We start from the raw sequence: 25,205 nt of genomic DNA on the forward strand, positions 1-25,205 counted from the left end.
TTCGTTTGGTCGTTTTATTGTTTCTTGATTTCAATATTTCTCGGATTATTCTTTCTTTTTCATCTAGGCTCCTGTCGATACCCTTTACTTTTTGTTGTTTCAGAGCCTGTTGGCCTTCTTTTTCTTCTTTATCTCATCTCTTGTACTTTTTCTTTTCTTTTTTCAACGTTGTTGGATTCAGCTTCCCTAATGATTTTGACATTGTCAAGCCTCTTTCTTTTTTTAATGGTTTCTGCGGATTTCTTGTTTCAGCACTTGTCCTCGCACTGCTCTTGTTGAGAACCATTTAATTTTCATAAATAATATTTATAAATTCTAGCATATTTTTAAATACAAACATTTATTCCATTTTAACTAAAATATATCCAATCAAGTACCTTTAAAAAACATCAGAATTTCCCAGCAGCCAATTATCTATTTCATTATTAATTTAAGTAAATAAATATGGCAGTATTAGGTATATAATTACAAATAAATAAAATGGTTCGGATTTGCTGCATTTAAATAAATAGGAATTATACTTTTCCATACATAGCTAAAAATATTTCTGATTATGTTTTACAGTAATTATCCAATTTGAGTTATCAGTATATCTTACATACATATTGCGTCATATACATGTAGGTCAAAAAATTCGAGCAGTGAAATCGGGACTGGAAGAAGGGAACAATAATGCGACACTTCCAGAATATTAATAAACTATGCTGTTGAAGATAAACAATATTTTTTCTTTACGACTGATCGGTAAATCCTCGCATATTAATCAAAAATTTTCAACCTAGAAAGCGATCAATGTAATCACTCCTTGTTCCGTTGTTAAAATTGCAAATTCGCCCCGCTCAAAAAAATTATTCCACTTAATTTATGCCTGGGAAATTTGTCAGCCATTTGTTTAAATCCCAAGGCTGGCATTTATTCATGGAACTGGTAACTTTCCGAATTAATCAAACTTGGAAAATGCACCTGGGCAGCAGCTTGTCTCAAGTGTCGTTTCAAAGCGAGTCTCACTTCTTTTAAAGACCATTTCAGTTAATATAAAAAACGTTTATTGAGTTAGTAAAGTTGGGCACATATATTAATTAACAGTCCCCCATTAATGGAAAGTGAGTACTTAAAAGAACTGAAAGTGCCTCCTTTTCGAAACGTACGCCCTTGGAAAAAAATTCAACAGAACAAAAGGATTGAAATTACAGGAACAGAAGGGTGGAAATTAAACGCCCTCATTTCATTCACATGCGGAGGCAAAGCCTTGAAATTACAATGCAGTTTTACTTTATCTGTTTCCGTTGTAACTCATTTAAAAAAATCACCTTTTTTCCCTACAAAGTGTTTTATTCCTTAGATGCCCCCTCAGTGGGCACATTTTCGAAATAAAACCTGACAAGAATCTCACATAAATGTTTCACCCGATGCCGTACCTGATAAAAAATTAAGAATCCGTGTTAAAGCTCTGAAAGTGTCGCACACCCCATGTCAAAATTGAATATTATTTATTTAGGGGTCAGAAGTGGGTCTGGTATTTCTCATTTTGCTCGAAAACCGGGTTTTTGTTAGACGAAAATAACTTTCGAGGAGCAAAAAGTCACGTTTTTTTGTTTGTCTAACATTTTTTTTTTGTAGGTGAAACTGCCTGGCATTGCTAAAACCCTCAACCGACTATCCGGTAAGTAAAACACTTCAATTATCAAACCGCCCTCACATAGGGAACTCAATTTTGCCCCAAAGAACAGTACTAAATGTTTCGCCAGTTTAAATTTGCGAAAGCTCATTTTACTTTCACTCCATTTCAAGTGGAGTACATCGAAATAGCAGGGCTATATTTAGAAACTTTAAAGGTAACCAAGTCAGTTGGGCATTTGAGTTTGTTTGATCAGCTTTTATAATAACTTAGTCACCCGACGAAAATTTCAAAGGATTTTTGCAGAATGTATAAATATCTAAATTTCTGGATCATTTAATCATCTCCTTTATAGAGGCTCTCCCTTATAATTAATTGGCTTAGTTGCAGATTTAAAAAATGGCAACGCAAATCTATAGAAAATCCTTCTCTCTTTATCGCAGTCTCAATTCTTGCCAATTAAATTGAACAGTTTCGCAAAGTGTGTCTTAATAAACCTCTTCACCAAAAAAAGGCAGCCAACTAATTGGCTTGGCTTTTCTATTCGACAATAGGACAAGGTTTATTATCTGTGCTTAGGTTCGAATATAGGTTTTCTCCCCATCGAAATTCGCCATTTGTGTTTGTCTTTGGAATAAAGCGCCCCACGGTAGGCCCTAATGAACTTGTATTTAAGCCTCGTCAAAGCTCATCAGCAGCCACTAAGGTTTAGACTTTAATCAACATGACCTTAAGGGCTGAGATAAGATAGGAGGGTGTGTATGTGTGTTATCTGTCAGACAATAAGTTGGGCCAAAAGAGGATACCGGGAGAAAGTCAAACAAGAAATGGGTTGCGCCCCAGGGATTGTTAACTTTTACCTTTGTATTAATTTGGGATTTTGATGTTTTCATTGCTCATGCCCGCTAAGCCCTATAGGGTTCGCAGAAGTTTACGCACAAGTCATATAGTTTTCAGAATTAATTCTTGCGGAATTTCAGGAAATATCAACTGACTTGCCGTAGAATTTTTGTAACATGCTAATGGATAGACCTCAGAATCCCTTAACTAAGGTGTTGCTCCAAGAATAATCTTCCTGGACTTCATAGCTGGTTTATTATGTGATACAGGCTTACATTTCCTTTCGTCAACATCCTCTCTATACGTTCGCCTGTCAGCTCATTGGCATCTTCCTTTCGTAGTAATTGTTTGGGACTGTTTGAAAACATGTTGAAGCTCTCGTAAAAACATTGAAAACGAACTATACACAAGAAAACAAAACCACTGACCAGCCCGCCTGAGGGCAAAAGATTGAGGAAGCGGAACTTCTCTTGTTTGCTTAGAAGGCGTCTGTCCGAAAAGGGTTCTTAGCTAAAAATGTACATATTTACCCTCGTCCTAGATTGAATTTAAAACTTGAAACTGGAAAAGCCCATTCTAATCGATAGTCAATATTGACGGAACGTGGTTCAAAGGAATTTGCCCGACTTTAGGCCTCCGAACTTTAATTTGTTTCTCTATTAGCATTAGCCGAAAGTATTCGCTGAAATGACGGGTAAAAATTGGTGCCAAAGAAGATCCGCGTAATCTGTGAGCAAAACAAGCCCTGAAAGAGTCTTTCGTTCTTTTAGTTAAATTATAATTAAAGGAAATGGAAAACGGCCTCAGACAAAGGCTGAGAAATGTCGAGCACTTAAAGGCATTGTTTTCGTACTTGGATTTTCAATATCCTGGGACGGATAACCCTGTGCTATTGAATTATAAAGAATGGGAGTTCGAAGAGCAAATACATAAAAACCGGAAGCTGAAAACGACTATTCAATTTCCATTCTCGTCCTCAATCTGCCAGGGGCTAAGGAAGAATAAAAACCAAATGGCATCAGAATTTTTATGATTTTCAGCTCAATCGCAAAGAGAAAACAATTCGCTCAAGAGATATTTTAATAATTGTTTTGCCTTTGCAATACCTTACTAACACTCCGCTTCTAAACAGTAAACTTTTAATCGTTGTTTACAGACAGTTTGTAATAAACCTTATTCGAATGAAAAAGCTGGCAACTATAAAAGTTTGGGAAGCTCGCCACTTTATTGCAAGCTTTTATTTTAGCTCCGGCTATTCGACTCAAATAACCGTATTCTTGTTTAGCAAATGCCTAAGAAAGTTCGAAATACGTTTATTATTTGCGATTCTCCCGAATTCCCTTTACATGGCTCAAAAATAAATATTTCCGTAGTAATACATTTTAATTAAAGCGTACGTAAACAACTAAATATTTCATTACATCAAAGACTAGCTCGGAAATTGCGTTTGGGATATAGAGAGATAGAGGAAGGGAGTTTGAAACCATGTATCAGTGTTGATTAGCTTTCCAATGTGAATAGTTGGAGGTTACAAACGTATTCCTTGTTTCCTGCTGGTATTCAGTGAATTGATCAACGTTCATGATATTACAAACAGAATCGGGAATTGTGCATAGTTTTAATGCAACATTTGAAATGGATTGGAAAATAATTGTCGCTATCATTTTATGTACGGAAGCAAATTGCAATTTTTGCCAATTTCGTTAGGGTTAATTTTAGCAGACCAAAATTAAGATGAATGGGCCTTCAGTTTGAGTGGTTTCTCATTCGCTGTTGGGTTTAAACCTTTTTCAGTTAAAAGGGCTGTTTGATCTGTTTTTGGGACGGTCTGAACATGCCAGATAGGACACGAATAAATTAATTGCCATGACTTAGGGTGGTAATGACTCTTCCGCTTGTTTAATACAATGGAAGTGTACTAATTGATGTTTAAAATTCAAAAGACCACAACACAAACATTTTCTCCGCGACCGGTCAAATTCTACTCTAACAAGTTATCTGTGTTTTGAAGCCATAATTTAACGAAACTTCCTACAGATGCATCCACATTTTCCATAGACATTATCAGGCCCGATGAGCCAGTGGGCGAAGTAATCTGCCTTGCCTCTCGTCGATGACTGATGCGGTAACGGGATCGTTCGTTGTATTTATACAGTGTGCATGCGTGTTCATGCATGCGCTTTGAAGGAGGAGCTTCGACGCACGCGATGCACGACATACAACACACGCGTCGAACTTTTTCCATTTCCCAATAGGGGAAGAACACCTACCTTTTGCAATTTTTCGAACTTTCACATCTTGAGAACCCATGGAGCAACTTCCTTATACATGCTCATAATCTAGGTTCTTCAGTAAGTCCAAAACGTATTATTCTTTGAATGATGAAATAAAGTACAAACATTTCGTGTAATTCGACTTTATTTGATATTTCTTCAGGTTTTTAGAGGAGAATTTGTCAATGTTGACGTATGATTACATGGCGTCTTTTCATGCCCGAATGATCGGCGCCAAAGTAAAAGTTAGCATTTGTGCCGCTATTCAGAGGAAACGTAAATATGTACACTTTCAGGGGAGTCCGGAGCTTCGCCCGGAAAGCAAATAAGAATTAAGTCCTCGGAATTTTGCCTTTTACGTGTTTTAATGTTGAGTGAGTGGTCTTGCGTAAAAAATCTTAATTAAGAAAATAAACAAATACGTTAACTCTTAAAAATTCCCTTCCCGCGAAAATACTCTGTAGAGTTGGGACTAAAGATGAATTGTAATAGATTATAAACTAAGCAATGTAGTACGCTATTGGGATGAAAATGTGCGCTACGTATGTGCGAAATATCGACCAACAAATTTGGAAAATGGATACATGAAATGGAGTTTATCAAATGTCGTAAGTGTGAGCTCCATAATAACTATGATACTTTGACGGAAATAACGAATTGTCAAATACCGGTTTATATATAAATTTCGAAACACTGACTATGGATAAAAAATATGGACACCACCAAGCCATAACCAAGGGAGGTAAATTGAATTAAATCGTTGCATTCTCATATGAGCTCAATTTGTGTTACTTTGACCATATTTTTCGAGTACATCCTTACTTATAATAACTGCAAAGACTATTATGTATTCCATTATACAACATTTTATGTGAGATCTCTTCCGCACTAAAGTCAATATTTTTCAAATGCCTATAAAGTTTTTGAGCTTGTTGGACTAAGCTGCGCTTATGATCAGATGAATTTTATAGCATTTTTATGGTTAATGTCTTCAACATGGAAGCTCTAGTAAACGCTTAAGTGTACTTTAACGTTCTTATCTTTATAGTTTCAACTATATTGCTTTTAGTAACTTAGTTATTGTTTTTGTCCGTTCACATGTCATGTCAAATAATACGTCTTCTGGACAATTTTGTTCGCAGAGAATTTTAAACCCGCAATCAATTATTCATAAGAACAATAAAACGCTGAATCTCGTAGTTCTCGACGGTGCATCTCGCTTAACCATTCTGTTATCCTCAGTGATTTCCATTAGGGATCGATAACAAAATCTTGTCGTTTCAGATAACAACATGAATATTTTATGCACAGACTTTAGGCTTTGTCTTTCCATCTGTCCCAATCGATAAACTGACTTAATAGGCAACTGCCAAAAGAAAAGTAAATCTTAAGGACCAGGATGTTGAGGAATGAATTGGTTTTCTGACTCTCACGCATGTCTCGCCTGAGGCAGTTTCTTTGAGAAGTCCCTAGAATATAATAATCCTTCCAAAAAGAAATTTAATAACCGACTCCTAATATAAGTGCAGCTATACTTGGAAACTCTAGAAGCCTAATGAAGAAAGAAAGCTCTTTTCGGGATCTTAGCAGGCGAAAAAGCCATTTCTTTGAGACAGTGACAAAGGGACCTTGTAATGAAATTTTATGCGAAGGAAAAGGTTTTTCATCTTGAGCAATATATTTTGTTATTGTCTCTACATTGTGGCACCAAAAGGAAACGCCTCTGGAGGGGAACATAGTAGGATATTAAATTTACCTCCATTCAGGGTATACAGGGTGGACTCATCCAAAGGGCCAAACTGCATCCATATGTCCTTTTTCAAAAATATTCGGTTAAGTTTGTCTTATGCGAAAGTTGACAATTTTCGATACGCACAGAGAAAAACGTAAATACATTTTCACTGTTCAATTTAGAATCTTTATTGTCCTCGTCATTTTGCTGTGTCGCTCACACCGTTTTAGAGTTATTCACAAAAATATCACACAATGTCTGAAAATTGTCCACTAATCTAATATTTTATTTCCACATGTTAGGTCTTAGTACTGCTGAATGCTGGAAAATTACAACAACAACGGTGTGTTCAGTCTCACATTTTTGTAAAAAACTCTAGAAAAAAGAAACGGTTAGTGGAGAACTACAAAAAAAGTTATGTAGTATAATTCTGTAGAATTTAATAACCACTTGACTTATCTAGCGTGTGTGTGTCCTACAGTGCGATCCGTTTCATGTCAAAATTTGAATTAAACATCTCCAAAACTGTCAGAGTTATAGGAAAAATTGTAATATTTTTAAAGAATATTCGCTTATTAAATGGAAGCTAATCTGTATAAGTAAGGGGTCTCAATTTGTTAGATCATTATATCAGAATCTAAAAATCTCTATCTTATGTCTCAGACTGGCAAGCTTCTTTGACAATAATGTAAAAGACTTTGGGGGGAAATTATGGTAACTAAACGACGATATTTTAAGCCCCTGTTCGTCTACCTTGGCGCCTTCTTAATCTAATTGAGAATTGCTGACGTTTTAGTGCACTTGGGAAATGGCTTTTCTAAGATCTATTGAAGATAAATTCAGGTCCCTTGAAGGGATTCCTAATGAGAAACGAAGTCTCGAGTGGTCACAGTCTTTAAGAAATTTAATTTTTGAAATAAACGCAACGAAGAAAGGCGAAAGTCCTTAAAGTTGGCTTGTTGATATTATTATATTACATAACCAGGTGCGTTGTTTATTATAATATTCTCCCTGAACAACTTCTTTCCCATGGTGGGAGGAATAAATTTGAGGCGGTAACAAAGTTACGCTCTTTAATGATTATAAAACATTTTAACGCCAAGTTTTGCCAATGTTGACATTCCATTAGGGAGGATCCTTTCGCTTGAGGGACTTTAAATGTGAGAGTTTTAGAACTACCTTTGAAATTAATGGTTATTTATTAGGAAATGTAATACAGTCTCACAAGAGGGTAACTCATTCAGGATGTGGACCAGCTAAATTTCGCAAACAATAAATGGTAGAAGTATGGAATAGAACTCTTATTTACGGATGTCACCAAGAAACCAATGACATACTCGAGACCAAGGTGAGGCGCCTTTGTGCTTGAGGCAGTTTCTGCAAAGCCAGCAACTTTTGACATTAGTTTGCCTCTAAAATTAGTACTTTATGTGAACTGGGTGTTATAAGAACATTTCTCACTGTCTATCAAAAGACCTTAATATATCCTGCTTTAACAGTCTGCCGACGCTTCGAAAAAGAGCACTTCGATCTTGACTTTAAAGTCAGCAAAAAAGTCTGCTTCGCACAAACAAATCCACTGAAACGTCCAGTTAATTCCAGCTTGAACTTCTCGACTGCTGGATGTGCTTAACACCTCGCTGACCATGTTGCTGATGCGAATCCCATTCGGCCATTTTGAGTGCATGTCCGACGCCCATCTGAGTGGGGATCAGCTTATTGTACAAAACCTTTGAGAGAGGCCGGTCATGTTTAATTAAACGATACCAGCTGTACGAGGAACAAATATAATTACTTCAAATTAAAAGAATCACTCGAATTTATAAAGCGTGTAGGAGTCTTTAATAGTACAGCTAGTACAGCAGTAAAACATTTCAAAGCAAGACACGAAATTCGAAGTTCGAAGCACTTGTCTCTTTAATTGCGGCAGCACTAGTGGAAGTTTGAATCGAGCTTAATTAGCGGTGTATAAGAACTGTAAACACGGTAATTCATTTATTTGAAAATTTTGTCTTAAATTCCAGCTGTAACAAGTTCTTTTCAAGGGAATGTCACAACCTGAACTCATTGTTTCATTTAGATAACGGAGTTGTGCCGTTCTTGATTTTACTCTATCTAACAGCAGCGGCATTTTAATCTGTCAGGCCGAAGCCTGGCTTTTAATTTCGCTGACGATTTTCGTTCTTCCTTAATTTAAAAGTCCTGGTTCTGGTTTCTGAGAGAATAAATTTCTCAGTTTTCGGTTCCCCCTATAATCTCTCGAGACCAATCCAAAGCTCCTTGTTCGCCTCTCTCTAAGAGTGCTTCAAATACTTTTGAGGTTGTAACCGAGATACTTGCATACGTTTAAATCGTGACGATGTTTTATGCTCAAATCGCATTTAAAGTGATTTTTTCATGTGCGCTAAATCTCTATTTAAAGTCTGGTGGTACTCCGAAACCAAGCCCAAGCCGCCAATATTTCGTGGCTAATAGAGCCAACTTTTTAAACTCGAGTTTGAATGAAAGTTATGAACTTTTTCCTCTTATAGTTCCGCCTTAATTTGGAAATTTCCGGAAATAATCCGTCGCTGCATAAAATTATACGCCTGGAATTGTTGTACTCCGGGGTATTGCATCACTAGGCGGAAAATTGTTCAACATCCTTCTTTCATCTTTGCTTTAAAAATAAGTTTGCCTCCATAATTTCTAAAGTCATAGCGAAATACAAACGAAAGAATGAAAGTAATTTCCTAACGGGAAATTCCTTTGTTTATCCTGAAAATTGCTTATGCTGGCCGCAAAATACTGAAAACCTATTGTAAGTTGAAATTAGGAGGGAAGGGAACTTATTTAAGTTTTTCTATTTTGTTCATGGATTTTAATTAAAGCGGATTTTTTTCTGAATGTTCTTTATAAAAAGTGAAAGGTATAGAAATGTACTTGAAGTGGCATTTTGAACAACATCTTACTGCGGACTTTCGAATTGCTGTTTAGCGTCCTTAAACTTCAAATAATGAAATTGCAAAAGCATATTTTTTTAGTGTTTTTCAAACATACTTCAAGTAGCTCAGATTCGACATTGCCTTCTTATAACTGGGATTTTGTGGTTAGTTAACGGTATCGAAAATGAACCTTTTCCATAAAGGTACGGGAAAATTCACCTCTCAGTAAGGTTCTCAAAATTTTATATTTATTTCCGAGCTCCTAATGAAAATCAGATTTAATAATCAAAACTATCATTTAATACATATCCCGAAATTCATCCAATAGATTGCATTTCCAGCCGTTGTCATCGCTCTCTAAGTAATCCTGTACTGAGTCTCATTAACGTATCACTAAAATTTCGTTATCGTTTTCGCTTGACATCACTTTCTTCGATTCTGGAAAAATGCTGCAGATTCTATAACACAACAGTTCAATAATACATGTAGGATCGCAGTTGACTGTTGGGGCATTCTTGTAGATAGGTGTTACTTTCAAGCTTGATACATGTTAGATAGTAGGTATTATTTTTAAGATTGATATACCCCTAAGATACTTTGTCGGCATTTGAATTGCCCTTGATAGATTCCGTTGGCCCTATAGTTGCAGTTCCGATTTCCAGCTAAGACGCCACGATTTAATGCGGCGGTGCAGATTGGTATGTATGATGATGGTATGGTGCAGATGGTACCCTAGCCAGGGTACGCCCATGGTTTATCACCGCGGATTTTAGTATATAAGGATTTGCAAAGCATGTACAAGTCCTCTTTTCTTCTGGGTTCGATTGGTCGTTGGCAACTCAGGAGTCGCGTCTGCGCTCACAAATTCAGAAGTTACTTTGTCCTTCGCTTTGTTCACTTTGTATTAATAAAAGCGCATTTATAATCCTTTTTCTGACCTGTGATTTCATTATAAGATATGAACATCATCCTATATCTACAGTAGTATCAAACCCGATGGTACAGACATATATTTTTAAATAGCTCATGATTGAAATCGATATGTGTAATTTCTTTATAATAATTTCTGACTCTATACCTATTCATATATCTCTACCTTCTATTGCATCTTATTATCGGTATTGTACACACATATGATGCGAATCTATGAGTTCAGAATGGTGATATTAGGCAACAGTCCTTTATATAAAATGCATTTTATATCACCGTATTCTATAGCATAATAGATTTTTCAACTTTGATATGGGACCAATGCATAACATTCAGGCTCGCGATGACTGACACTTCTCATTGTGGCTCGGTTTAAAATTATTCTTGCTTAATTCACATTTATTTGTATGAAAGCCTAATAGTGGTGTACTTATTTATTCCTGGAACACCAAGTTACTGACTTCGGAAGCCATCAACAAGTAAGTAAATTTTTAATTAAACCTGCAGAACGAGCCATTCTTCAACACTCACTCGCCGTTGCATACGAATTTCTTAATCAAGAAGTTTTCGCCCTTCACAAGACCATAATACGAAATGAAATGTGTGTTTCACAAAATTTTGTTTTCAAAGAAGCAAATATCCGCAAATTAATGGTGTGTAAATATCCTTTTTCCGTTTGGACGAATTTTGTTTTCTGAATGGAATATCGATATATCTTATTCTTCGTGTCGCTTAGGGCGACGCAGATGTTGCGCTGACGATGTCACCCGACAAGCGACAAATATTTTCCTGAATCCATAATGTTTTTGGTATCGACATTCGGGGAACTTGCCCGAAAGAAGGGATGCCATCATGTAAAATAACCGAGGACGAGATGCCCATTTTTACGACCGAATGTTAACTTTTATTACTCAAACTTAAAGGGAATTTTTGAAAAAGTTTTCAAATTAGGTCTAGTAAGTGAAACTTAATCTTGAGGACCTCCATTACAATCTCAGGAAATCTAAGCTAAAACAAGAGGAAAGCGACCTAGTCGTTAAAAGATTTTATTTCTAAACAAATTACTCCGAGTTGTACCAAACTGACGTCGAGAATAGTTTGTGGCTTAAGTTTCCGAACTTTTTTAATTATGCCTTGACAACTGAGAAGGTCTTTGAATGAGGTAATATGCAAGTATTTAATTTAGGGCCAAAATACGAGGAGTTAATTAGGAACTGTTCTTTGTTTTCCAAAGTTGATAAAGGCAACTTCCATAGTATCGTTTACGGGTCTTTACTTCATGAATAACCAAATCTGACAGTGAAATAGTCAGATCTGACCCAACTTGAATTAATTTAAGCTAAACGGGCTGCATTCTCGTACTCATTCTTTCTTGATTAGTGTTAGTTGTAACGAGCTTTCCTGAAATTTGGAGGTATGTTGTATTTGATACATTGTGTTATATTATGCTCATTTCATATGTATATCAAGGTTCCAGTTTTAGAAACCAAAAAAAATCACAGCTTTGAGAAATCACCACCTCAGATCTCTTTTGAGGGTTTTTGAACTCGTTAACTGAAATCATGGAAGAAATCAATGATGTACTCTGACGAATCGACGTTGCCATAAAAATCGAAACTGAAAATATCTCCTACTAAAGAGAAATATATCTATTTTGTTCAGGTTAGTTCGGGCGAATTGTCGAATTCGGAAATGATGTCATAAGGATGAATCGGAAATGTTCTTCATCCAATTTCTACTACTTGAACATTCGAAAATATTTCGGCACTCCGGCAGCCGTAATACTTATATCTTATTTTTCTAACTATTTGCCATACTTCTTTCTGCACGGATTAGTCTCATTCGAGAAGCTGAAGTCGAACTTCGAAACCGGAGAGAAAATTCGATGCTCGATGCCAACAAAAACCTAAATTGCGTTCCTGTAATATGACACAAACTAGAAAAGAGTTCGTATTCATGCTAGAAGTACGCCAAGAGTTAGATTTCGCAGGATTGGCTTCGAATGCTCGTAACAAGAGATTTTAATAAAACAGAGAAAGCCGATAACATAAATTTCCTTGCCGAGATAACTTTCAATGAAATTTTGGTCGGCGAGTGTTGAAAATATCACTAATAGTGTCATAATTTTCAGGCAGTATAGCCATCAAGTGCAAAGTGGTTGCTCAAAGTAATTACTGAGTTTATTTAATATCGTTGAAAGCTACGAGCCCCACAAACAACGCTTTAGGAATTAACGAGCTTTATTAGCAGAAGGAGAAGGAAAAGAAATGGATGTACAGTTTTGTGAAGAAGAACAAGAATTACGAGCAGAGATTTTCATTGAAGGTTCTGTTTTTTCATTGAAAGGGTATATTTGCAGGCTAGCAGAACGGAAGCCAATTAGCTAAAAGCATAATTCCGGCAAATCCAGAGATTTAGGCCACATTATTGCTCTATTTCAGACGGGGGTATAAATTTGTGTTAGAAGGGATATTAAACCTGTAGTTCTAGACATTCGGACAGGATATAATTTTGCCTACAGAGTGGCAACTGGAACACTTACAATGATTATATTTGAGGATCGAAAAAAGATATGAAACATCCCTCAAAACGATGTTTGTAATATGGCGAGGGAATACCAGTAAAGTATTAACTGACCCGTTCCCTCAACCACTTCTAAAGAATTTTAAATGACAATTCTCTGATTGTGATATTTAGTTAAGGTTAGTTCAGATCAATTAAGACATCATTTGAATTTGAAACTGTCACGCTGCATATAACTTATGTATGTACATACGTGTGCGTCAGACTTCTCATATAATTTTATAATTTTTGTAATAAAGCACTTAAGTCGCTTCTGACGTAGAACCGCAGCTACTTATACACACATATCACTTGGGCGTAATAATTCTAGCGTGGTAAATGCTTCATAGAGGTCTTCAGACTCCAGAACTTTCTAATCTGTATAGCTGTGTGCGTCGCATATAATCTGACAAGCAAAATAGAAACCCTCCACATAAGACACGAACTGAGTGATAAACTTAACAAGAAGACGTCTAATTAGTCTTCCTTTTAGATATACGTAAAAGTCATTTTAACCGAAGTTGTTCAATTTTGCTATGTCGTAAAGTTAGGAGGTAAGTACAAATTATTTTGCCTTAATATATCCCAAATATTAAAGGAGCCCAGCAAAGTTGGTGGGAGACCAGCTGGCAGCTAACTTTAAAGTTATTGAAAGGGTTTCTTGAAGCCTATGAAAGGCGTGTGCACTTGGAATTTCGCTTTTAGTTTGAATTGTTAAGGGAGAATGTTGTGGTTTTAGGTATAAGTTTCTAACCTGTTTCAAGGTGGTGCATATATTTGTTTTCGAGTAAAAAATCGGGCAGGGATACTGAAGGCACAGTCTGCCGTTCCAATTTCCATATAATTGAAAATTAACCCTTGCAGCATCTTTTTCCGTGTGTTTCCACTATTTCCATAGTCATTATGCGGAATCTCAGTTCTCCACTTTAGTTGTAAATTTCTAAGATCCTTTTGGGACGAGGTAAGAATTTTAACGAAGACCACACCTTCCAAAGGCACTAACTCTGAAATTTATTACACGTTATTATGAATATGCGACTTTTAAAGTAATGGAAATTCTGCAAATATCGACAAAAAAAAGTGAAATATTTGCACTCACATTGAGTAAAAAAGTTTCACGATTCCTCCAAGGTTACGGTTTTTGTGTGGATCATAAAAAGTCGCGAAATATTGCCGAAACGTCGAAATTGGGATTACTTCGCAACATGTGTGACAATATATGTGCGAAATAGGAATTGGCACATGCCCAACAACGCTAACGTAATGGCAATTTTAATTAGGCCCCTAAAATAGTTTTTCCCCTTCTTTTACGATTAGAACTTTTAATGATTTCACAGAAGTTATTTATACCTCAGTAGTACGTACCTAACTTGACATTCTTTTCATGTGAAAGTTACGTAACCAAATTATGAACCGGATAGAGTAAATGGTTTAGCAGAGAAGCTAGGCAAATATCAAGTACTAGCCCACCCACTTACTTTAACACTACTTACTTGAGCTATAAACTAAACCCATGCTCTGTTTTACAACTCTATTTAATATACGGTTATATAAACCCTGAATTAAATAGCTCTATAAAGCAGTTTCTTGAATTATTTACTTCCATATATAAATGGAATCAAAATCGTTTTTTTTTTTAAATTTAAATCATATCGTGTTAAAATTTTTTATGTGAGCCATGCTTAAAGTCGATTTTTATAGGCGGTAATACACACACACAATTATCATAGTACCAAAAAACACGGACCTGATGAAGCCAACAAGCAGAAACGTGCGTTGTCCAACATCCTCTTTCCATTTCTCCTTCGACGTTTATTTCTTTGAAAGCGCCTCCTCACATACCTCTCCGACGTCGTTCAGGCTACGCGCTCATCGGCACTACACGTGACAAATATGCATGTCAACGTGCACTTTATGAGGGAAATTTGGTCACGTTCATAACGTGAATCGGCGGAAATTCCGTTCGAGAAAGATAAACTACATCAGCAAAAATCAGCAAGTAGCATTTTCACGCCCTTGTCCTCAACTGAGAGATATTAAATTATAATAATTATGATAAAAAAAAACAACAACAAAGACAATTCTAAATAATGTGTTTCCTAGAAAAAACTGTTTACTGACGTGACAAATTAAAACTATTCCCCCGTTCAATACACTCGGAAAGGGGGATTGGTAAAGCACCACTCGAAGAAGCTCCACTTAAAAGACCACCAGAAAATTCGAATGAAATTTGTCACATTATTGATATGACATAAAATGAAACTTCTCGTGCATATTTCAGGAAATTCAAATCCAAAAATCCCTCGGGCATCGCATAAATTATCGTTATCCAGACCACAATATGCAGTTTGTTGACTGAAGTTAAATAGGGGTCATAATTATAGCGTCAGAGGGAATAGTAAGGGATCAGCGGGATATAAAGCCTTTATTCCCGTTGGTCATTTAAGTTACTCATGTTGCCATGGTAACCCGCTCGCCTATTATTCCGCACAACTTCTCGATCTCAGTTAGCGACATTCCACATTGGCTGCTGGGTGGCTTTAATGCGCAGCCACCTTAATTTTTTTAATCCGATATTATTTACATTTTAATAGACCGTCTCGTTGGTAATGAATGGAGAATGGGCGTGGACAAAGTAGAGTATTATACTCGCTTTTTATGACCATTGTTCCCCAGGAAACGTACGCCCCTCTCCTGCGGCTGGAGAGGTATACACCTCTTTTAGGAAATATTGATAGACTTTTATGTCCGATTATGGTAGAATTTTGCAGGAATGAACTTATTCGGTATTATGTTAATAAAATAAAGATAACATTAGAATAGCAGTTAAATTGTTTCTCCCAATTTACCCCATATGTGTATTGAAACACATTTTTTACGACCTTTCCCACATTTATCATTCTCGTACCGGTCTACCTTCAAAAGAACCACCAAAACGTTTGTTCCTTATACAATACTAGTCCCATCCACACCTCCAAACCACTTACAAATCAAGCTAATTTGTATTTGGTATCCAAAAGTTTGCCTGGGGATTAGCTTAATCCCTAGAAAAGGAGAGGTTTATCCAGAACCTAAATATCCGTACAGCTCGTTCCTAACTTTAGCTAATGAGATTCTAATTACTAATTGCTTCGGGTTTTATTGCCAACAGCTGAGCAGTCTAGATCTCTCTGCACTTAATTTCGTTCTAATAGGATTTTTTAAGGGATCGAAGGAATATCAATCACGGATAGTGGAGATTAGAGAAGCGGAATTTGTAAAAATAATTGAAAATCAGGCTGTTAAGCGGGGTTAAAATCTGAGAATGATGATTTCTTGAAGCCTCTGATATCGCATTAATAAATCATTAAATAATGCAGTTCTTTAAAATTCTTTACTTTCAAGTTAAGTTTTAAAGCCAAAGACTCGCTTCCAGCATAATTCACTCAATATCAGAATCTTGAAGAAATTAGCTTTAAAATCGGATTATAATAAATATGCACGACGCAAAATCGGTTCAGATGACTTGAAAGCAAATTGGAATATAATTTGATTCGGCAGTAATCTGAAGACGAGACCCTTCAAGCTCTGTTTGTTAAGTAGACTTCAATTTCTTATCAGCAGTTTCAATTTGAAGGGAGTATAAAATTAGGTATATAGTAAAAAGTAAATGCTTGACTTAGTATTGATGTATCATTTTCAATATTTTTACGTTCATCTATTCGCAAGATGATATATTTTTTTGAATCGAGAAAGTAAATTTCCAAATAAAGCTGCAATTTACGTCGAGTAATTCCTTTATTGATTCGAGAATGCCAGATTCGCATGGTGAGTTAACTAGCACTTCTACGGTAGATGCATTTAAAGTAAGAAAATACTTAACAGAAATAAGTCCCATTTTAATTTATCTTTTATTTCAAATAAATGTTTAATTCTTTCTATTATTTCTCTGTTTTCAATTTAAACACATTTATTTGATGCTAACTAAGGAAATTGCTATTCAGAACAAGTATTCACTTTTTTCTGTGGACATGTGGCGCCTTTTCGATGAATTTATCGGATATTGGCAAAACGGTAATAGATAGATAAAATCTGTTTGCACACTCTCGGATCCGATATTCAAGAGAGATTTTATGGCATCATTTTTTCATGGCGAACTTAATTCACTTTAAATATACAGGACGTTCTTGATAAATCATTACCAACTCAGTTTTTGAATTTGGATTATCAGTTTTATAGGAAAATTGACCACTTTCGATCATCCGTTGCGTTTCAACTATTGTTACATTTTTTCATCAGTTTTTGCTATAGAATCCAGTTGCAACTTTATTCAGAATTTAAGTACACCACTGCATTCTACAGAAAAAGCTTTATAAGAAGCCGTTTTCAGTTTTTAATGAACTTTAATGATAGTCGAAATGCAGTAAAGAATCGAAATGGCCAATTCCTAAAAATCCTCTGTATACCGAAAGCGACTGAATATAACCCAATACTCTTGGAACCAAAAGGTCAAAAATCGAACTCGTAGCTTTTTTTTTTGTTTTTTCCTATCTATCACCGTTTACCCTGTACCTCGTAAAAGTAATTAAAAATTTACACTTTATATACCTGGTAAATGAGACACACGAAACAGTTATATTTTCCTTTCATTGGCTTCTCTTGAAGATAACTAAATGGTGAACTTTACTTATATCGGTGATGAATACTGGAGCGTTAAAGTTGATAATAAGGCAAAGGGTGTTGTGTTTTAGTACCAGTAAAATTTAGGTGTGCGTTATTGCCCCCAGTGGTACGATAATTTCTGCAGATAGCATAATACTGGGAAAGGGAGAAATAAAAATGTTACGGGGGCTAATTAAATTAATACAGAAAGTTAGATTTCTGGGACGTAAGTACGAAACTCTCATTATTTTAATAGCAATATCATGTGGTAGATATGAAATTAACGGCTCACATTATCAAAATCAGTATATGATAAAGAACAAAGGACACGAAGTTAAATAGATATTCTATTCCTAATAGAACATCAGATGGAGTAACTTTAAAGAGCTACATATTTCAGTTTAACAGCTCACATTTCGGGAACTCGCGCCTGAATTAAGAACATTATGCGAGCTTTACAGTTCACGCTCTGTTGTCTCGCATTGAGAATTGGGATTATAATGTTAGGAATATTTCTTGTTGATTTTTACCACTTTTTTCTTGGAGAAATTGCCTCATTTTTACCAAGGAAACTTACTGAAAAAGTAGAATTCTTCACTAACGTCACTTAGATAAATTTCAGTTTATTACTTCACTCACGTCTCATTTTTTGTTTCCTGAACTTTATTCTTGTATATTTACTTGAACCGTAGGGTAGTAAGAAAGCTTTGTTCTGCTTAAGAATAAATATGAACATTATCAAGGTAATATACGGGCAACGAAAATTATCGATAATTCTTGGCAGCTAGCACGAAAGAAAATTAAGTTGAATAAAAACACGAGTGCACGCATTGCATGAATGCTTTTTTCAATTTAAGTAACATGTAAGGGTGTCAAAAATTATAGATTTATTTTGGTTGGACGAATTGTATTCAAGAAAAAGTTTCCTGAATCACATCCTCGAACCGTGATTGAAATATTTTAGTTTCAAAAAAATTACAGCGGTAACTGCCTGACAGGTATCGATAATTTCTCACTAGTTATCGATAACCTCCAGGCAGATATCAATAAAATGTATTTATTTCAAGTAAAAATTAAATTTTAACAGTAGTTTTTAAAGATATCTTGCTTTAGGAACGATCCCTGATATAGAATATCCAAAATTGCAAGGCAAAATGAAACCAAAAATACTAGAAACTGTATAATCAGTACGTATGGCGCCAATTTCCGTTTTCAAGAAATATTCCGCTAAACAGCATTCGTGTTCCAAAATAACCAGACAATTTTGCATTCAAGCGTATTTTCTTTACAAACTGCATTTGTTCATTTTTATATTTTACTAAAGGAGCCTTCCACATTTGGTGCCGGACTTTTTCGCATAAAATATGGCAACAAAACTCATGCAATTTTTAGAAAACATTTTCAGTAATTTTAATGCACTTATACTATTCCTCCCATAATTGCACTAGTACAAATTTCCGCTGTAATTCACCAGTGATTTGTTTGCGACATCAAACCTTTCGAGTGAATTTTCAATTCTCCAAGTATTGCAGGAAATATTTATAATCTAAATCGAATTTGCTTTAAAGAAGTTCTCAAGTTTTTCCATTAGAAGTAAGCGAATTGTCCTAAGTTAGTGTCCTCTACTATTGACTGTGCGGTCAAAAACTCTTGGTTTGCAGAGTCAACAGAGAGTTTTCACACAGTAATTTCACTAAATCATACATTAAGCTGAAGGCTGTGTAGGTTTATATTGTAATAAAACTTTTAGCGCATGTAGACTTTGCCTAGGGGTTTACATGAAATATAGGGTGTTATAGCGGGAATTTTAATGAGCTCAGCAAGACGACATCCTTGAAGTGGCTTAAAGTGTTGGATGCCCGCGCTGTAGTGCCACTATATTCCTCATTTCCATACGTTGGACCAGTGAAAAAATGAATTTTTTCCCTCGAATAACGAACTGCAATTCCGTCAATTATTTAAGAAAGAAAGTGTATTTTAAAACTTTGGGATAATAAAAAAAAATACATGATAAAGTTGGGGCACTTACCCTACTCGGGTTCCGTATATGCGAAGGCCGAACTAGCGGTTACATTTTCCGAGAAGTTAATAAAACTCTCATAAATCAAAAAAGAGCGAGGGATAAATCCTTTTATAAAGGTTGTTAGGAAAGGCTTTTACGGCCGAAATGCCATAGCTGTCACTTGCAATAGCTCCTACTTGCACTTAAAATGCACCACAACAGGAACTCTGATATTAAGGGCTCGCCCTGTTTGAAACCGATCATAACTGCAATCGATGAAGTCCATAAGTCCGTCATTAAACTTTTATATCCCTTTTGTTCTAGAAAAAAATCCTCGTTTCCATTTCGGTTGGTTTTCGTGTTTGCAAGTGGCAGAATTGGTATTCTCCTCGAAGTAATATGTAAAACATTTTAATTAATAATAAAAAGAGCGGATAAGGTCGGAATTCAAGATTTAGGAGAATGGCGTACTTTGGTTTGGCCCTCTTTGTATTCTGTGGCGCCGAAAACTTTATTTGGAGCGTAAAATTAAAAGAATTTGCCTGGCAATTGCGATAATTTAGAGACAGCTATTTAAAATGTAAATTTGTTTTGGATGTAAGTGTCCAACTTATTCAGTTACATTGTTAGATTTGAGTGCTCATTTTAAAGAATAACGTCGCCTAAAGAAATTGAAGTCAGTTTTTCAAAAATATCCACCAATGCAGTTGTAAAACGAAAACGAACATGGTTCAAGATGAAACTTTTAGCTTTTAAGAAGACAATAACAGATTGCTGGAGCAAGTGATAAAACTTCACGCCTTCAAAGTTAGCACATTATTTAGCACCGGTTGGAAGAAAGTATTCGGATTTTTGTCCCTGGCAATTTAAATTCTCAATGAGGATTTGGACAATTCTTTTACAAAGCTTTATAAATCTAGCGGATTTAGCTTAAAAGTAGATTATTAATTTCCTCACGCTTTAAAGCATTTTCGACCCTAATCGTTTCAATCGCCACTTCAGTAGTTGGTCCAATTTAAAAAAGTTCTGTCAGTTATAATAATCCTAGTTAGCCTGCAAGACATCTCTGGAACTTTCCTTGTTTACGACAGAGTCTCTTACTAGTTTAAAGTATTACTGTTTGAAATCCATTTACTCTTAAAGCCCTTTGAAATAGTGCGGTAAACTTTGAAACCAACCCCCTTTTGCGTCCAATGCGCGTTTCATTGGCCTCTAAAAGTCTTGAAAGATCTAATTTCCAAGGAAAGTCAAGTGATTTTACAGCAGTAAATGTTTGACATCCAGGCGTAGTGAATCCAAACTTAAATCCCCTTATTTCGCCCAATTTGAAATTATCAAACCGAACTATCGATCAATAAAGTTCATGAGAATGCAGGGATTTTAATTTACGTCCCAGGTGTTACACACTGAGAATGCGATTTACATATTTTAGGTCAGACAAGCAGGAGATAACATGGTTGGGTATTTTCACCCTTCTTTTGAGGGCTAAAAATTCCTCGGAAACTTTAGACAGCGATTTTACATGCTTCGGAAGTTTGTTTAAATGCTTCAGGTATGTACGGTATGAGAATGCTAACAAAGGATTTTGGGGTAGTTGGAGGAACGAATGGAAAAGTTTTTATTTTAGATTTAAATGCAGAATTTCAATGTTGAATAATGGACAATTTGACGTAAACTAAGTTAAAAATGTAACCATTTATTTGAAGTTTTTGCCGGAAAATAGAAATAACTTATTGTCCTCTTTCTGTTCCTGTACAGAAAATACCTTTTTTTAAACGCCATGAAAGGTAGAAAAAGAGCGTTATTTGCTATAAATTCACAGTTACTGATGAATAAAACGTGGTATAAAAAATAACTCTGTTGGCAGCCGAAATTTTTGTTGCATAATTTGCAGTTGAATGTGTGTATTGCTTAATGGACAGAAAATTATTGGACGTCCTCTGCAGACAGAGGATATTTTCCTGTCGAAATCCTAGTAATCGAACTCAAAGAAACCCCAGGAAACCATTCACCAAACCTTATTATGAAACTTCTATCCTAAATCACTTTGAAAATTTATAATGTTTAATATAATAATAATAATTGTAAAAATGAGAGTTATGTGTTTTTACATGTTAATTCCGAATACAGATTTATGAAATATTGAAAAGGGGAGCCGTAACCAAGAACATTGCTCCTATATTAGCCCTAGAGCAGGAACGCTGCTACGGAGTTTTTAAGTGTTACATAATATTAGGAATGAAGAATGTTTAATTTTGCTTAATTATAATAATAAAATAATAATCGTTCAAAATTTAAGAGTAATTTATTCAGATAAAAAAAATACAAATGAGTACAGTAATGAAACTTGCAAGAGCAGAACAGAAATGAATGTTGGTATTATATAATGTTATTTCATTTTTATTACATTTGCATGCTGTATTATGATTTTCTCTCCATAAAAATTTCGAAAATAATTATCCAAACATCTCATTAACACACACACAATTTTCTAAGTAATTATGTGCCCATATTCTCACAGCCTGCAGCGATCCAGTAAATTGGCACACGACCTGCCACAGATCCAGCTTGGTATAAAATACGTAAATCCAGTTTAAGTGGTGTAATACGTTGACTGGTTAATTAAAATGCAAGTGCTTAAAACCTTCCTTTTGCCTCCCTTCAACCATAAATGCAATTTAGATCTTGTTAGCATATGTAGGCTTAAATGGGTGAACGTGTCCCGGGCATCTTAACATATTGCTATTATGAGTCAAATTTAATTAAAAGCTAAAACTCAACTCTAAACAAATCCTGTATATTCTTCTTCATTGGTTTATAACACTTACGGTTTGCTGAGATTTTGATACATGCACTTTTAGTATTGAATTTCACGATTAACAGGGTTTAAACCACGCACATTTCTTGGATCAAAAGAAAACGGGTTTGTAGAGAAAATCGTGAACTCTGTCTTCGGTGCCTCGCAATTATTTTAATGGTCTCGCTAAGTGCTTTGACCACAAAACCATGTATCTTCCCCTTTGTGGTTGCCAGGTACAGAGAATTTCGCCTGTTTGCTTAATTTCCAGTGTGGAAAGCTCCTGTTCGTAAAAGGAGGAGTTCATGAAAAGTGTTTAATTTGTTAAAGATGGATGGGATCATTTTCGATCACAATAATAAAAAAATGTTTTTTTTTAAGGAATCGGGGTAGAATTTGATTTTAATGATTTTTTATTCAATATTTAAGGAGGTTTTTAACCCTCAGTTTTTAAATGTACAAAAATTTAAAACGTTTGCATATGATAAGTACCTTCAAATTTTACCGCATATTGTTATGTAATTATAAATTCTTGTACCAGTGAGTAAACAGGTTTGAGTCATGAGTTATAGATATAGATATATGTAGATAAACTAGTAAATAACTCGTTATTTAGAGTGTTGCTAGGCGTTAAATAATTGACACTTAATGCCTCAAAATGGGACGAATGGTATTTTACTACATTTAAAAGAAATTTAAAATTATTTTCTTGTGCTATTTTGGCTTTTTCTTCCACTCAACGATACTCATGATGATATATTTGTTTTTCAGATAATCAACAATGGCGGCATTTGTAGCGAAACAAATGGTGGGAAATAAACTGAGCGCTGTTAAAGGTAAGTTAATAATTTCATTTACAATCGATTTTTATTAAGATCCAGAATTTGATGAGTTTTTAAAATTTTACGGATCGAAGGCTAAATCGATCGAATTTTATAGGTAGAGGCTAGAGTCTTTCAGATTTATAAGAATTTTCTCCCACTACTTATTCCTATACTTTTCTCTACTGGATTTAGAACGATTTAGAATTTCTGGAGCGTGTTCTAGAAAATAAAACACTATACTAAATAATACCAAAATTTATTAGAAGAATTTCACCAATATCTATGTAAAGTGAAGAAATAAACTTCTCTGCCATTCCGGCACATGCAAGAACCCCAGAAAATTGCAAATACAAATAACCATAAAAGAGGAATAAAAAGAGATGTGGCAGTAAAAACAAGAAAGGATATACTTTTTCCTAAGGATTGAAAGTTCTTGTAGGAAAAAAGATAAAATATCGAGGTTTTAAAGTTTCAAATTATATATTTGTAAAACAATAGCGAGAGAAATTAAAAAGTTCTCGAATAGAAACAGAGATATATCAAAACGTCTTGAGAATCCCCAAGAATTTTTCCTAAATCACGTGATTAATCAGAAAAAATATGCGTCTAAAAGTCTACAGACATAAAACTAAAAATCTCGGAAGAACCTGAAAAAATCTCAAATATGTAAATATTGTTTAATTCAAAATACTTATTTATCCGATATAAAAATGTCCCGAATCTAGTCAAATGTTAGTAGTAAAAAGTAAAGGGTTTTGTGCTCCAAAATTTTTTTTAATGAATGGCGTATTTTGGAGAACAAAGCAAAGAGAAGACATCATAAACCTTATGGGTATATTAAGAACAATATTCAAATTTATTTAAAGCAGGGTAAAAAATGGGTCACGAAATGCGCGTGGGCAAAGGGGACGAGAAGTGAAGATACGTAATATTCCCACCGGGAATAATAGCAATGTCAAAATTACAATATAATAACAGCATATTATACACTAAGATTGAGAAGTACATTATTCGTGTAGCCCGAACGTGAAGTTTAAACCCCAAGAGCGTAGCTTTAAATGAGCCATAGCCGAAATTACCTAAAAGGTCATTATTTATGAAGGTGGTTCAGGTGGTGTTTTTCAACTGATATTATTTTACGGGTTGAGTTAGAAACTTTTAACAAAAATTCCATTGAAACCGTATTACAAACTTCCCTGCTGCTCGATCCTCACGAATACATAACAAAACATTAATTTCTTGTTGGTTAATGTCAACATTTTTATTGAACATTTCGGTCACAACTTTATAGGTGATGTCAGCTACACAACACAAAGCGCCTTCATTAATAATAATTGTACCCCTTCGACACTTTGGCTGTGGCTCATTTGGAAAAAAACCGAAATAGATTGTGTCAAAATTCCCATGGCTCATGTTAAAAAATATATGTATTTACTGTGGAACTCACAATGAGTGAATATTAACATCCGGACATAAGTTTGTTTTATTGTTATATTGTTTAAATGTATTTTGATTTTGACCTAAACATTAGAACTTAACATGAGTTCGGACATAAAAGTTATATGCAGTGCGCACGTAATGAGGTTTTAATGGATTAATCCATTAATGGCTCGCTCGCAAGCTCGCTCGGCCATAAACTGATTCGTCTCATAATTTACTTTAATATAGGTTGTTTTTATCTATATCATTATTTTGTTCCCATATTAGTCCATTGTAACATTTCCACGTTATGAAGTTGACACTTTCACAGGAAAATGTTTTTCGTAAAAATTTAGCAAAACATTGCCAAAAAAGAATACAATTAATGCACGTTTTTGTTCAGATGAGAACGTAGCGCTATTCGATGCAAATTGACCGTTGCTAATGAATAAAACATAGCACCCTTACAGAGAAATATAGCGCCGCTAACAACCGAAATCCCCTTGTTTCTCCTTAATTTAAAGTCATCGAAAATTCATTCATCAATCGGCATCTTCGTAATTGTCCGAAGTCAATGAGCATCATTTATCATCGTCACGGAACTTTTTAGGCCTCGCTCAGTAGAAAGTCTCTAAGCTATGAG

The 25,205-nt window shown here is 35.1% G+C and overlaps 2 protein-coding genes across 4 annotated transcripts in view; one reads left to right on the forward strand and one right to left on the reverse strand.

Moving 5' to 3' along the window:
• The window catches only part of cpx (complexin), a 146,729-nt gene that overhangs the window by 23,254 nt on the left and 98,270 nt on the right, over nucleotides 1-25,205 (forward strand). Inside the window, exons 2-3 of one of the 3 annotated variants that reach the window (XM_066397197.1) lie at nucleotides 1,621-1,663; nucleotides 23,091-23,155. In XM_066397197.1, coding sequence (XP_066253294.1) covers nucleotides 23,101-23,155 — 55 coding nt within the window. In that variant the 5' untranslated portion in view covers nucleotides 1,621-1,663; nucleotides 23,091-23,100. Of the gene's footprint in view, nucleotides 1-1,620; nucleotides 1,664-10,738; nucleotides 10,797-13,346; nucleotides 13,434-23,090; nucleotides 23,156-25,205 lie in introns of those variants that run through there. The other 2 variants (XM_066397196.1, XM_066397198.1) reach the window with 2 other exon arrangements.
• The window catches only part of Hr96 (Nuclear hormone receptor HR96), a 131,012-nt gene continuing 111,642 nt past the window's right edge, over nucleotides 5,836-25,205 (reverse strand). The window contains exon 6 of the mRNA XM_066397193.1: nucleotides 5,836-5,846. The gene's annotated coding sequence lies outside the window, so the exon portion shown is untranslated. The remainder of the gene's footprint in view (nucleotides 5,847-25,205) is intronic.

Source organism: Euwallacea similis, chromosome 14, assembly GCF_039881205.1.
Source record: "Euwallacea similis isolate ESF13 chromosome 14, ESF131.1, whole genome shotgun sequence".
NCBI classification, from domain to species: Eukaryota; Metazoa; Arthropoda; class Insecta; order Coleoptera; family Curculionidae; genus Euwallacea; species Euwallacea similis.